This window comes from Lynx rufus, unplaced genomic scaffold (genome assembly GCF_022079265.1).
Source record: "Lynx rufus isolate CCGP_SWC_20201006 ecotype Redwood Valley unplaced genomic scaffold, mLynRuf1.p SCAF_4, whole genome shotgun sequence".
Classification (NCBI taxonomy): Eukaryota; Metazoa; Chordata; class Mammalia; order Carnivora; family Felidae; genus Lynx; species Lynx rufus.
The window spans coordinates 77,730,136-77,745,186 of NW_025814856.1; the positions used below are offsets into that span (position 1 = coordinate 77,730,136).

The 15,051-nt window shown below is 40.4% G+C and overlaps 1 protein-coding gene across 1 annotated transcript in view; it reads right to left on the reverse strand.

Annotated features, from left to right (window-relative positions):
• Positions 1-914: 914 nt before the first annotated feature.
• SLC26A4 (solute carrier family 26 member 4) overlaps positions 915-15,051 on the reverse strand; it is a 50,222-nt gene continuing 36,085 nt past the window's right edge. The window contains exons 13-20 of the mRNA XM_047097462.1: positions 14,784-14,853; positions 12,935-13,027; positions 11,960-12,055; positions 11,123-11,353; positions 6,951-7,005; positions 5,710-5,855; positions 3,156-3,239; positions 915-938 (exon numbers count right to left, since the gene is read on the reverse strand). Of these exons, the coding sequence (XP_046953418.1) occupies positions 915-938; positions 3,156-3,239; positions 5,710-5,855; positions 6,951-7,005; positions 11,123-11,353; positions 11,960-12,055; positions 12,935-13,027; positions 14,784-14,853 (799 nt within the window). The remainder of the gene's footprint in view (positions 939-3,155; positions 3,240-5,709; positions 5,856-6,950; positions 7,006-11,122; positions 11,354-11,959; positions 12,056-12,934; positions 13,028-14,783; positions 14,854-15,051) is intronic.

A 15,051-nucleotide genomic window follows, 5' to 3' on the forward strand; every position in this document is an offset into this window, starting at 1 on the left:
CTGTTTCTGAAACTTTTATTATTATTTTTTTTAATGTTTATTCTTGAGACAGAGACAGAGCGTGAGCGGGGGAGGGGCAGAGAGAGAGGGAGACACAGAATCCGAAGCAGGCTCCAGGCTCTGAGCTGTCAGCACAGAGCCCGACACGGGGCTCGAACCCACGAACCGTGAGATCATGACCTGAGCCGAAGTCAGATGCTTAGCTGACTGAGCCACCCAGGCGCCCCTAAAATAGATCAGCCTGTTTCTGAACCTTTTAAGTGACCCTTTTTTTTTTTTTTTTTTAATCTGGTCACATATAATAACACTGATTATTGAGTACTAAATTTGCGTTTTAAAAACTTTGTTGATGTATTCACTAAAAGTGGTTTTTGAAGACCTTTACTGACGAATGCATTAATGATTAAACTTCTTCATTTATTCAGTGCCACCATACACTGTGATCAATGCAGCTCATGGGAATCGAGGTCAGTCAGAAATTGATTTTTTCTTACGATAATCCTTCCCGACTCACCTGCCCACGGAGACTGTTGGGGCACACTTACCCCGACTAAACAGGGGTACACCAGTCCCCACTAGAGCACTGTTAGCAAATCTGATATGAAGGAACAGCAGCATAACATCAGCAGATCCTGGACATTGCTAAATCACCTGGATAATCTTCACCGTTTTGCGCATTGTAGAGGTAAGCTATTTACTTTATAAATCAAGCCTTAAAAATAAATCTTAGTCGTTCTCTTTCATTGGCTAAGAAGTTAAAAAAAAAAGGATTTTTCAAAAAAAATCGAATGGAAAGAGAATGAGTGTCTCAAGTCCAAAGAAATAGTCCATGCAGAAAATGTTTGCATAGAATTACGATGGTGGGTAAATTCTGCCTTGCAGTCCCAGCTTATAGCAACCTCCTGAGCCCACTTTCAGGAAGCAAGGCTACGCATAGCCTGTGGAAACAAAGGGGAAATGAAACGTTCATACGAATGAATTCTCCTTTGGTCTACATTATCTCTGTGTTTTACAAACAGGATTTCATAGTTTGGGTTACGTCTACTCATCCTAGGTGTGCATGGGGTAAAAACTTAATTTTGTACCTCATTATTCTCCACTTGGATTTCTTTAGAAACAGTAAGTACTGTTTATTGAGCACTTACTATGTACAAGAGACTAGTATTCCTTTGCATGCATCCTTTAATTTGTACAACTCTGTTGTACTGTTTCTATTTCACATGAAGGAACTAAGTATGAAGACACGCAAGTAATTTTCCCTGGGCTACACAGCCAGTGAGTAGCAGATTTGGGACTAGCACACAAATCTGTCTCGTTCTAAAGCTCATACTTTTAAAACCACTCCACTGTACTCCTTTGCTAGCTACAGGTACCCTACCTGAATGATCGATCCTCTAATCCATTACCTGAATAAAGATGCCGTTAGTTTATAGGGCAATCCAAAAAAACTTCTGTAATGTGGCAACTTCCTAACTTCCAATTTTGATGAGTGTTTACTCCACTAAGTCAGCCTTATAACCATAATCACAAACTGCTAAAGCCGGAAGTACTTCTAAGCTCAAGAATGACATCCCCAGGCACCTGGGTGGCTCAGTCAGTTAAGCATCTGACTTGATTTCAGCCAAGGTCTTGATCTCAGGGTCATGAGTTCAAGCCCCATGTTGGGCTAAGAATGACATTCTTAGACTCGCTAAGCTGATGGACTAAGGAGGTAGGACCTCTGATTTTCACCCTAGCAATGTATTTTCTCCACAAAAATCTCCGCCTGTCCTCCACACTACCTGATTTTACCATAGGGGTTCGAATGTTGAGAACAACATGTTTATCAAGATCTGGAATAAGGCAGAGAAGGCAAGCTGATCAGATTTGCATATGACGCCAGTAGGATGGAGAGATCGTATGTAGGTGAGGAGTTCAGAATTCGAAAATGTATCCACAAACTAGAACCAACAAGATGTAGTCTGGCAAAAATATGTGTTACCCTGCTTTAGGGTCAAAACTCAATTATATAAATATAAATGGGGAGCCTAGCTGGGCCATAGTTTGTGTAAAATGCCCAAGTTTGTTGTTGGCCCCTTGCTCAATAGTAGCCAAGATTTTGATGTGGCTGCAATGAAAATAAACACATTTTAAAGTCATAGTAATAGACATATCTTGACAAGATCAAGGTAGATGGTGGTTGCATAATCTCCATGCTGACCTGACTCCATCTGGGATCTTATGTCCCCTTTTTGACTAGAGAAGCATTGACAAATTTTGTGTCTGAGGAATAAAGGGAACTGGAGGAATCTAGCCTGAAGTAGAGTCTGATGGAACATGAGAGCTACCGTCAAATATGTAAGGGCTGTTCAGTGGGAGGGTTTGTGTTGCTACAGAAGGAAGATCTCAGTCCACTGGGTAGTTACTAAAGAAAGGCTGCATCTAGTTTTGTAAGCAAAACTAACACTTGGAGATATCCAACCATGTAACAAACTCCCTTGAAAAGCTACCAGTTGCCAATATCTGGAAATGTTCACACAAAAGCTAAGTCAACATCCTTGGGGATGGACTAGGAGAGATCTCTGCACAAGGCTAGTATGTGGATGTCTTGATATTCCAAGACATCTTTCAACCTTAAAGTTTCTATGCTCTTCTTTTGTGGGCCCCATCTTACTTGATGGTGGAGCCATAGAGTTCAGTCAGATACTACGCTTCGGTCAAGGTTCTTAGGAAGAGTCTGATGTCCCAAGAGCATGAGAAATACATGGCATCAGTCTTGAATGGAGTATCCTGTTTACCATAATCAGTCAGATAAAGAAAGGGTCCTGTGCCTCACATACTTCTCTTGAAGCTTATGAAACTCCCTGGCCTTAGGTAGGAAAGGAAGAGGATGTATGGGGAGGCTTAGGTAGAAAATTAGGACCAGTGTGCTGGCTGCTTCTAGTCACTGATCATGCCTACATACTTGGGGCAAAGGGTCCCTAAGTACTTAATGCCCCCAAGGGATAATTCTTGTTTTCCACCATTTTCCCCTTTCTATGAAGCCATCCTTCTGGTATTTTTTCTTAATTATTTCCCCTGAATTGTTTTAATCAGACATAGTCACTATTTGTGTTATTCTGTTGATTCAAGATTTAATCCAAATTATTTTCTTTGAAAGAAACTAATGACCATACCTCATCCTGGACATCAAGTTCTTCTTCAATCAGCTCTGCTTCCATTAATTCAAGGGGATCTTTACAGTCTTGGATGAGCGTAATCTTGACCAAGAGAACAGAGAATATTTATTGGAACGATAATGACATCAGCGCATCAGCCCACCTGATACCCCACAGAAAATTATCTGAGGCTTTGCTGGTGTTTCTCATCTATGATCTACATACTGCAAAACCCTTCACAGCTTTCTTGTTCTTCTGCATTTCCCACCTTGGAATTTTTCCCCATACTATTTTTTCACATTCAAGTGTGAACTGGCACCGTTCTCCACTGTCTCACCTCCTTTTCAGCTCTCTTCTCCAACCTCTGAAGTGTGTACCTCTTAAGAGTCACCCTGTCTGCCTAAATGACTCAGGACTCAGTTGTGTTTTTCTTTCAATGGCTGAGCTGAGAGCACGTAGTACACCCTCGAGTATACAGCGAATGCCCAGCGGAGGGCTTGTGACTGATGACAATGAACAGTCCCCCGCTGAACTGGATGGAGATTTTACTGGAGGTGGAAGACCAGAGTGTATGGACCCAGTTGGTTTTGGGGGAAAGTTCTGCTTTTTAGCAGTAACGTGCAATTTAACCTTCCACACAGAGGAAACCAATAGCAATTTGGGCTTTGTTTTATGTGTGAAGAAGGATATTTCTAAAGCAACTCCAAATGCGTACCCAGACAAGAGTGATGTTTCAAAGTGCTTTTCAGCTACTTTCCACCTCAGACATAAATAACCCAATTCTCTTTGCTCGTGCAGAAATGCATCAGGGACTTGTTGTCCCCTGTTGCGGATGGTCATGACATAATGGGAAAGTTAGAGGCTGGGTGTAACCACAAGTTGAGGCTATCCTGGGATAATCCCTGTGATGGTTAAATAAACGGACAGGGAGAGGGTCATATCACTGCATCCGCAATCTCCATAATATGCAAGTTACACTTCCTGAAGGAAAGGAAAGTACCACAGGCAAGAGTTATCATCATTTGCTAGACATCTACCACATATGGGACTTTGTGCTAGACACTGAAGTCACATGGAAGGTAGAAGGTTCCTGGTATAATGGGTCACCAGTAGCGCTCATCCTCCTATCCAGTGACCTGGTAGGTGTATGATAGAAGCACTCATTTATATGCAGTCTAACATTTGTTCAGGGTCAAAAAATCCATCTCAGCCACTCTCAATGCCTCCCTGATGGCAGACAAGATGGAGTCTAGCCCTGGGAGGGGCATGCTTGGTTAGTGGTTTCTGTGATACTCCTGGCCTGAGAGCTTGAATCAGAAGTAGGGTATAAACAAATAACAAAATAACCATTTTCAGGTTGAGAAAGAATTTGACACCTCAGGTCTAGATACTTTTAAGTGAGGTGCTTTTTTTGTTTTGTTTTGTTTGTTTGTTTTTTAGATGTTTTGGATGATCCTGCTTTGGTTTTGTTACCTGTGAGTTAGAGGATTTTAAGTTAGAAAGTAGAGGAAAGTTTATGAGTTTTCTAAGATGAGCATCTTGCATGTAGCTTGCTTTCCTTTTCTTCTTCTTCTTCTTCTTCTTCTTCTTCTTCTTCTTCTTCTTTTTGAGATTTGTGATTTTACTACCTTTTTTTTTTGTATGTAAGATCCATACCTTACTATTTAATGCTAATATCCATCCCCCACCCCCCAGCATTAAGAGGCCTCTCCACTAACAAGAGCTAAAAAGAATAATGCACTATTGTTTTCTAAGCTAGTTTTACTTCAAACATTAACTTCCAATATACAATAAAAAACTTGCTCATCTGAATTTTAGAAAAGAAGGAAGCAATTAAAAATATAGTACATTGTGTCACTGGAATAATTACTATTGTTGTTATTTTATAAGTGTTTGTTTTAATTTTTCAAATTCACTGTCAGAGGGTCCATGAGAGAAGAGGTTCTTGGGCCAGGCCCAGTGACTCAGCCCAGTGACCCAGCCCGGAATGCTTGGCTGTCCGGGGTATGTGTCAGGATAGTTGACAAAATAAGGAAGCTCATGGGAAACCAGGGTCTATTCTATTTTCTGGGAAATTATTAACTCTGGGCTGACTCATGACTTTTCTTTTTTTCTTTTTCAAAGATCACTTATGACCTAAAGGATTCTATTTAAAGACATTTATCACTGAGGTTTTCCAGATGGCTGAAAATTTAAATTATATATATAATTGTGCATTTGTATACCCATATCACAGAAAATCCAAGATTCGCCATCTATATTCTAAAAAGGCATTATTACAGTGAATGCCTACTTTTATTAGTAAGCTCACACGTTGTAAAATGAGTAGGCACCAGGTACTACCAGGTGCTTTCCCATAAACTATCTTATTTAGTCATCCTATTAACCCTGTGAGGTAAATGTTTTCACTCCCATTTTACTGATGAAAAAACTGAGGCCCTGAGAAATCAGGCAGATGGCCCCAAATCCTACTAGACTGTGATTCAGGTGTAGATTTGTGAAAATCTTTTGCTCTTTACAGAAATCATCGTAGTTTAGGAAAGATACTTATGTAGAAAGCTTAAATGTTTACCGTTTCTAAAATGGAATCTTGAACCTCTTGGGATTTAACCTGGTTCTGTAGATGGAGGACAGCATCATGGACCGTCAAAAAGAGTATGTCCTTTCTAATGTTATCATTAAAGAAATCACATTTCTCCAGTTTTTCTATCACATGATCTTCAAAAGAAAGAGATGATGTTCAGTCTCTAGCAAAACACATGTTTGTAACATCAGCCAATACTAAATTTTGTCAGCCCCTCCTTTTCATTTTGTTCCCCTCATTTTCAAAATGTGACCCTGCTCTAAACTGACTGAGTTTCTTTTCCAGAAGCACAGGGAATGGTTATGCCATAACTGGTTGTGGTAGACAGCCTCGGCTCACAAGCACGTGGTTTTGCCAGGGTACCCGTCCTCAGGCTGCCATGATGAGCCTGGCTGTTAATGACTCACAGCTGTGCCTTTCTCTGAAGAACTTTCCTTGGTCACTGGTTTACACCCCAACCTTGGGTGGCCTACAGCCTTTTACTGACTGATATGAGGGTAAAAAGGCTGGCCTCCTTACCTCAAGGAGGGGTAAACTTCTGATGCTTTTCCTGCTTTGTGTTCCTTTCAAACTCAGGCTAAGGTAGACTTCTAAAACAATGTCTTTGTCCAGCCTCTTCCCCTGCCCTATGCTGCCTCCAGCAGTCCTGCATGAATTTCTCATGTATACTCTCAATAAGTCACTTGCCCAAGAATCTTTATCTCAGGGCCTATTTCTAGAGAACTCAGTCTGAGCACTAGCATTTTCCTATACACATACACTCGTACATAGAGAGACACAGACTCAGACCCTAGAGGAGCCTCTGCTTCTAAAGAACCTAAGTCATCCCCATGGTAAATTTTCTCCATTGGCCCTGTACTGTTATCAGGACATACATTTCCACAGATTACCAGCTCTACTGCACAGATTGGAAGTAATATTTTTCCAGGTTTCAAAAAGGCCCTCCAAGTGATTGCATAATGGGTAGAGTTTTTGTTTGTGGCACTGAAAAATTTTGGAAATTGATAGCTGTAATGGCTGTGCGACATTGTGACTGTACTTAGTGCCACTGACTTAATTGTCCACATGAGCATGACCAAAATGGCAAATTTTATGCTATACATCTTTTACCACAATAAAAAATAGTTTGAAAAAAAGGCTCTTTGGACATCATGTACCCACACTCCCAAGGTAGAAGAAAGGGCTCAGCAGAAAGTCTTATAGGTAGATATGTTTGTGCATGCATTTACCTTGAAGCGATGCAAAGTACACATTTACATCAATTCTTTGAAATTCTTTGACAATCTAAAAATTTAAAAAAGAATTTGTAACAATGAGTGACTTCATCTGCCCATAATTCAGTAGCATTCAATTACTCGCTCAGGAGAAACTTGAACACTTTCATGGTTAATCAGGACTTTAAGGAAAGTTGATTACTGGAGGAACGTTCATTATTGGAAAACCACAGAAGTTTTCAACCTACAGTGATGGTATGATTAGGGATGAAAAGACCATCTCAAGAGGTGGTAAATCCAGTGCACAACAGCACAGGGCTCAACAGCACAGAGGTGATTAAAGAATGTTTGCGGAAGAAAGGAAAGAGGGGCATACAGGAGGCTTCCTAACATAGTCCCTGCTGATTAGAGACAAGAGCATACATTTGTATCTTGCAATGGAAGATACAGGCGTATGGATATGTGGCCATCGGATTCCAAGTGTAAAACTGACCTAAAAAGTTCTCTGTATTTTGACTGTATCAATGTGAATATCCTGATTGTGATTTCTGTTCTATGGCATTGCAAGATGTTCCCAGGGGGAGAAACTGGATAAGGGTTTCATAGGATCTCTCTGCATTATTTCTTAAAACTCCATGTGAATCCACAATTATCTCAAAATAAAAAATTTAATTAAAAAACTCAAGATACAGCCAAAGGCAATATTGAGAAATAAGAACAAAGCTGGAGGTATCATAATCCAGGATTTTGAGATATGCTACGAATCTCCAGTAATCAAAACAGTATGGTACAGGCACAAAAATAGGCATATAGATGAATGGAACAAGATAGAGAGCCCAGAAATAACCCCACACTTAAATGGTCATTTTTTTAATGTTTGTTTATTTTTGAGAGAGAGAGAGACAGAGACAGAGTGCAAGTGGGGGAGGGGCAGAGAGAAGAGGGAGACACAGAATCTGAATCAGGCTCCAGGCTCTGAGCTGTCAGCACAGAGCCCGACGCGGGGCTCGAACCCACAGACCGCGAGATCATGACCTGAGCTGAAGTCGGACGCTTAACCAACTCAACCACCCAGGTTACCCACACACTTATGTGGTCAGTTAACCTATGGCAAAAGAGGCAAGAATATACAATGGGGAAAAGACAGTCTCTTCAACAAATGTTGTTGGGAAAACTGGACAGCTACATGCAAAAGAATGAAACTGGACTCCTACCTTACACCATACACACAGAAAAACTCAAAACCCAGCAACCTACTCAATGGGAGAAGATATTCATAAATAATACACCCAATAAAGGGTTAATATCCAAAATACAACTTAGAACTTATACAACTCAATACCCAAAACCCCAAATAATCTGATTAAAAATGGGCAGAGGACCGGAATAGATGTTTTTCCAAAGAAGACCTACAAATGGCCAACAGACACATGAAAAGATGCTCAACATCACTCACCATGGGAAATGCAAATCAAAACCACAATGAGATATCACCTTCCACCTGTCAGAATGGTTAATATCAAAAAGACAAAAATTAACAAGCATTGAAAAAACTGTGGAGGAAAAGGAACCCTTGTGTACTGTTGACGGTGATATAAATTGGTGCAGGCAGCTACTGTGAAAAACAGTATAGAGGTTCCTAAAAAAATGAAAATAGAAACAACAAATGATCTGATAATTCCACTACTGGGTATTTACCCAAGGAAAATGAAAACACTAGTTCAAAAAGATATACGCACCCCTCTGTTTATTGAACATTATTTACAATAGCCAAGATACGGAAGCAACCCAAGGGTCCATCAATAGATGAATGGGTAAAGAAGTGGTGTATACACACACACACACACACACACACACACACACACACGAATATTACTCAGCCATAAAAAAAAAAATGAGATCTTGCCATTTGCAACAACATAGATGGACAAAGAGACACGTGAAAAGATGCTCAACATCACTCATAATGCTAAGTGAAATAAGTCAGAGAAAGACAAATACCATACGATTTCACTCATACGTGGAATTTAAGAAACAAAGCAAATGAGCCAACAAACAAAAAAAACCCAGAGTCTTAAATACAGAGAACAAACTGGTGGGTTGCCAGAGGGGAGAAGGGTGAATAAAGGAAATTAAGAGTACCCTTATTGTGGTGAGCACTGAATAATGTATAGAATTTGTTGAATCATTATATTATTCATCTGAAACTAATGTTATACTGTATGTTAATTATATTTCAGTAAAAATGTAAAAATTAAAAACAAAAAAATCAAGACATGAGAACTATGGGCAATAATAAAAGAGAACTTCACATTTTCAGGGAAAAAAAATCAAGACCTCTGTTTGGAGATATAAATAAATAGGTGTGGGTGTGGGAAATATCCTGGCATTAGATAAGTTAGTACTCTCCCCAAAAGTAATTCATTAAACCCTTTGCCCAATACAATCTACAATGGATCTGAACCAAAGACGAGAGTAAAGTGCACAGTAAAGAATAAGACTTATGTTTTCATTTATGTTCTCAAATGAGCATTATAATAGCCAGGTTTTCTAAAAGAACTGGAATAGAACCTGTCAGTGTGTGTGTGTGTGTGTGTGTGTGTGTGTGTGTGTGTTTAGAGAGAGCACAAGCAAGGAAGAGGGACAGTGGGGACAGAAAGAGAATCCCAAGTAGGCTCCACACTCAGCATGGAGCCCAATGTGGAGCTTGATCCCACGACCCTGGGAATCACAACCTGAGCCAAAATCAAGAGTCAGATGCTCAACTGAGCCACCAGGCGCCCTGCAACTGTCAGCATATTCTTGAACTCTTCTGTCAAGTATAATCACTTTTTCTGCCTAACCTGCCTACTATCCACCCCGTGGAATCATTTCCTGCCCTTGCAGAGGCAGCCAGGAAGCCCCAACTAGGCTAAACCTCAGGGTTTCATTTCCAAAGTTTTTAAATAGACTTTAAACATTTTTAAATTTTAATTCCAGTGTAGTTAACATATCAGTTCCAGGTGTACAAAATAGGGATTCAGCAGTTCCATATATGCCTCAGTGCTCATCAAGAGAAGTGTACTCTTAATCCCCTTCACCTATTGGGGTCATTTCCATGTTATTACATCTGATTGTCAGTACCTTGACCCTGCTTTTCTCTCCGACCCTCTTACTACAACCTGCAGCTTCACCTAAACTTGACACTTGCAGTCAAGTTGACCCTAATTAGTCTGTTTTGGAGCACTTCACATGGTTGTCTTTATTTTATTTTATTTTTTTAATGTTTATTTATTTTTGAGAGAGACAGACAGACAGACAGAGTGTGAGCAGGGGAAGGGCAGAGAGAGAGGGAGACGTGGAATCAGAGGCAGGCTCTAGGCTCTGAGCTGTCAGCACAGAGGCCGACACAGGGCTCAAACTCATGAATTGTGAGATCATGACCTGAGCTGAAGTTGGTCCCATGACCCAGGAGCCCCCATTTTTTCTTCTTTTAAATATTCCATTTTCTATACTCAAAAAAATAAAACCTAATAAATATTAATATTTGCTGAGATACTTCTAAACATTCTTTCTTTATATATACATAGTATATATATATATTATATATTAGCTTTTTTATTAGCTACATATATAATATGTCCATATATATAAACCTATTTAATCTTCATAACAACCCCATGAAGTAGGTACCATCATTACCCCCATATTGCAGATTAAGAAATTGAGGTACAGACAGATTAAGCAACTTGTCCATGGACACACTGTGAGTAAGTGGGAGAGCCAGGATTCAACCACATGTCTGGCCTTGCAGTCTATGCTTTAAAATACTACACTCTGGGGGCGCCTGGGTGGCGCAGTCGGTTAAGCGTCCGACTTCAGCCAGGTCACGATCTCGCGGTCTGTGAGTTCGAGCCCCGCGTCAGGCTCTGGGCTGATGGCTCGGAGCCTGGAGCCTGTTTCCGATTCTGTGTCTCCCTCTCTCTCTGCCCCTCACCCGTTCATGCTCTGTCTCTCTCTGTCCCAAAAATAAATAAAAAACGTTGAAAAAAAAATTTTTAAAAAATAAAATACTACACTCTGTTGCAAAAGCATTCCTCTAGAAAAATTACAGATCCGACAATCACCCTTTTGCAAGACCAGGTACCCCGTATCATGGTACTATGGCCAAAGCTCCAAATCTGTCATTCAAAGCACCAAAACCTTACCATTCGCAATGATCTCACTCCAACAACATCCAAGAAAGACACAGCTCCACAATCAAGCACAAGGCTGTGGATTGGCACTTTGGGAACATTCACTTTGACCGGAAGCTCAGAGTTCCAATCCACTTGAATCTCTATTTCCTTGGTTGGGATATCAAGGTCTTCTGGGTCTTCAACATCTTCATCAGGCTCAAAAGCATCATTTGATGAACCAGCATCCCTTATAATGCCATTCTAAACAAAGAAAACACTGCCAACTTAGTTGCCAATGACCGGGGACACCTTGCAATAATGCATCTCAAATTACTTAAAAGTCCTATACACTTTTCCTTGGCGAGCAAAACATCAAAGGGATGAACTCTTAAGGAATGAGATTTACCTCAGTCCAAACTGTGATGTTCCCTAAGAAGAAAAATGGAAGAGCAGAGGAGCCAGGAAACTCTTGATTTCTGGAAGATTGTGGAACTTGGCCAAGAGATACATAGGCAGGAGAGTCTGAATAAAAGGTAATAGATCTAAAAGTTTATGAACTTAGCTGCCTTCTGTTGTGAGCATTTTTCTGGCATTGAATTAGCATTTATTTTGTTCCCTTCAGTAAAAATAAGGTTTATTTCTCGATGGGAAAAAGTATCACACTCTGTGTTTCCACAGAGTTCTGCTGATTTTTTAATTCTCTCCCATTCCCTCTTGCCTACAAGAATAACTGTCGTCCAACATACATTGTCAACTGCCTGAACACATCTGGGTACCAAAGCGAATAAATCTAATTTTCAACTGTCTAACTGCTTTCATTTTCACATGAGAAGGGATTTAACAAGAAAAAGAAAGATGTCGCCTCACCTTTGTTGCCCTTAATTGTCCTTTTTTGATGAGTTTCTGTATTGTCCTCAGTGCTTTCAGTCTCTTATTATACACTCTAATGGCATCAAATCCAACCTTTGGAAAGAAATGTCAAGTTACTTAAAACATCTGGTTCCTAATGCTCATTAACGGTAATTGTTATCTGGAAAGGCGATTTCCCAAGTGGTATTATTCCTTGAGACATCCTGCCAGAAAAGAAATTCTGAGGTCTGGTGGAGGTCTCCAGTATCACCCCTACCCCACCTAGCCAGAGACTCAGGGAAGACAGTCTCATATTAAAGGCTCTAAAAGAGTAAAATACAAACAAACAAACAAACGAAGAAAAAAAAAAAACCACACAGAATAACCTCTTTAGCTTTAAGTCTGTGTTAACAAATTTCCTTGACATCACAGAGCCCTTTTGCTATTGCAAAATCTATGACCATTCCCTTGAACCAGTTTGCTCTGGAACTCACTTAAGAAAAACACTGATGTAGGGGCAAACCTCAGCTTCAAAGCTTGGCATGCCATTCTAGGCCAGAATTTCCGGCTTACATATTCCACTTATACTTTTTACCCTTTACTCCAACTGGGCAAACACCCTCCCTGCCCAAATACACGTACTTACCTCTGACTCTCAGCTCATATAGTTTCCAAACACCTGACATAATCTTTCTTATGTGATTAGCCCAACCCACATGGATTTCTCCCTTCTCTGAACTCTTCACATTTACTGTCTAAACTACTGTTTTGGTCTTCCATAGTTATTGCTACCTGGATTTTAACGTATGGTATTTCTGGGTTCTTTCCTATTGCCAAACAGATTGTAAGTTACTTGGATGTTATAATTCTTAAAGCCCCATACAAACGGAATAGGGTGTAGGGTCTTGTCCAGTTTGAGGCAATAAATACCCGTAGAATGAATGAAGTCTCAAAGGAGGTTAGAAACCAAATTTCTAGGGATAAAATACTCACTGTGGACTTGATACATTTTTTAAAACCATCAACGTTGCCATAAAAAATAGGACTGGAAAATCTAAGAATCTTCACTCCTTCAGGTTCTTCAATCTGGCATTAAGAAAACAAAATGTGTGAAGTTAAATAATTTCAGCCTTCAAATATTTAATTAAATTTCTGGCTTTTCGGCTAGGAGCCAAGTTACAATTACTCAGAGGGGCTGGACGACAGCACTCACTTCTCCCTGAACAGGGGCTGTCTCCACTTAGGAGGCAATAGGTTATTCAAACTACTGGAACTTTACAGTCCCACAGAAGATCAAGTTAGGAAGGGCCTTCAAAAGCAATTATTCAACACTCTGATTTCCAGATGGAGAAACTGAGGCTGAGAATGAGGACGTGATTTGCCTCAGGTTCATACCACGGAACCCCAATTTGTTCTTTGGCTAAAATTCTTAAAAAAAAAAAAAAAGGAGCGTTGGGGCACCAAGGTGGCTCAGTGGGTTAAGCATCCAACTCTTGATTTCGGCTTAGGTCATGATCTCATTGTTTGTGAGTTCGAGCCCTGCATCGGGCTCTGTGCCAAGGGAGCCTGCTTGGGACTCTCTCTCTCTCTCTCTCTCTTTCCCTCTCTTTTTGCCCCTCCCCCTCTCGCTCTCTCTCTCAAAATAAATATATAAACTTAGAAAAAAAGAAGGAACAAGAAAAAAGGTAGTAAACTGAGGGGATGTGCAAGAATGGAGGCCAACAATGTCGGTTGCTTGTTCTCACCCTGACACATGGTGGCCAGACCAAAAGTAGAGCTTGCGAAATCCTAGACTTTCCTAGTCTTTAGGAATCATAGCGATTTCAGTCCGAGCCCCTGAGGTGAGAAAACAGGTGTTGGGAGGCTGAGTGATGTGGACAGAGTCTCCCCAAAGTGGAGCCTGGACCTGCAAACCCCCAAACTCAGCCCATGATTCCCTGAGCCAAAAGATTCTCTACCATCATTGTTTAGCTCTTGACAGTGCCGAGAAAGATGTGGAAATAAATTAAGTAGCAGCTAATGGAATTCCAGATTCTGTGTCCAACATTTTTTTACGCTAAATTGGTTTTTTTCTTGATTTTCTTTCTCTGCTTTTTCATCGCCATTTCCCCTGGTGACCGCTAAGCTACTTCAAGGAACACAAGCCTATAAGTGGGATGTGTCTTTTCTTTATGTTTTCACTTCCAATATTATATGTCATTTCTTCCAATTCCAAGATTGGGGCAAAATGTCTAATCAGAGAGCTTAAAAGTCTTGTGTTAGCATTAAATGAAGATAATCTTACAGGGATTTCAGATAATTTCATGGGTGGTAAGGATTACATAGCAGAGAAATAGAATTTTGATGCAACTTCTGGAAATAATCAAACTGCTTATTTTTTAAAATTCCTTTTACAATGGTTTTACATTAAAAGGACATTCAGGGGTGCCTGGGTGGCTCAGTCAGTTAAGCGTCCAACTTCAGCTCAGGCCATGATCTCATGGGTTTGTGAGTTTGAGTCCCACATCGGGCTTTCTGCTGTCAGCACAAAGCTGGCTTCAGATCCTCTGTCCCCCTGTCCCCATCCCCCGCCCCTTCCCATGCTCTCTCTCAAAAATAAATAAACATTAAAAAATAAACAAACATTCAAACTAGCATGGACACAATTCATACAAACCATGGATATCAGAGAGCACATTAGGTCAAAGTTTTCATGACACCCCCAGTGAACTTCTAAACTTTCCTGGAAGAAGCCTCCCCCTTTAGCTACCTTGTACCTAACACACTGAAAGAGAAATACGCTACCCCCTGAAAATCCAGGCTAGCAACCCAAGGGCGGCAACTGTCTCACAAAGGCACTTACATTTTTGTAATTCTTGGTACTTTTGTAAATGTCTGTGCTAGGAATGCTTCCAAGGCTGTTCCATGAGGGACTAAAAGAAGAAAAATTAGGTCAGGATTTTGTGGAACAGGCATACTTTGGAATAAAAAATGACAAGACATCACAGATACGAAAGAGCCCATCATTCTCAGCTCTTTATTGCATCGTGTGTCCTTGTTACAGATCACATCTTCCTGCAGCTAATTCTGAAATGAACAGCTGGTGTTTGCATGGGCCCTTGGAGAAGGAG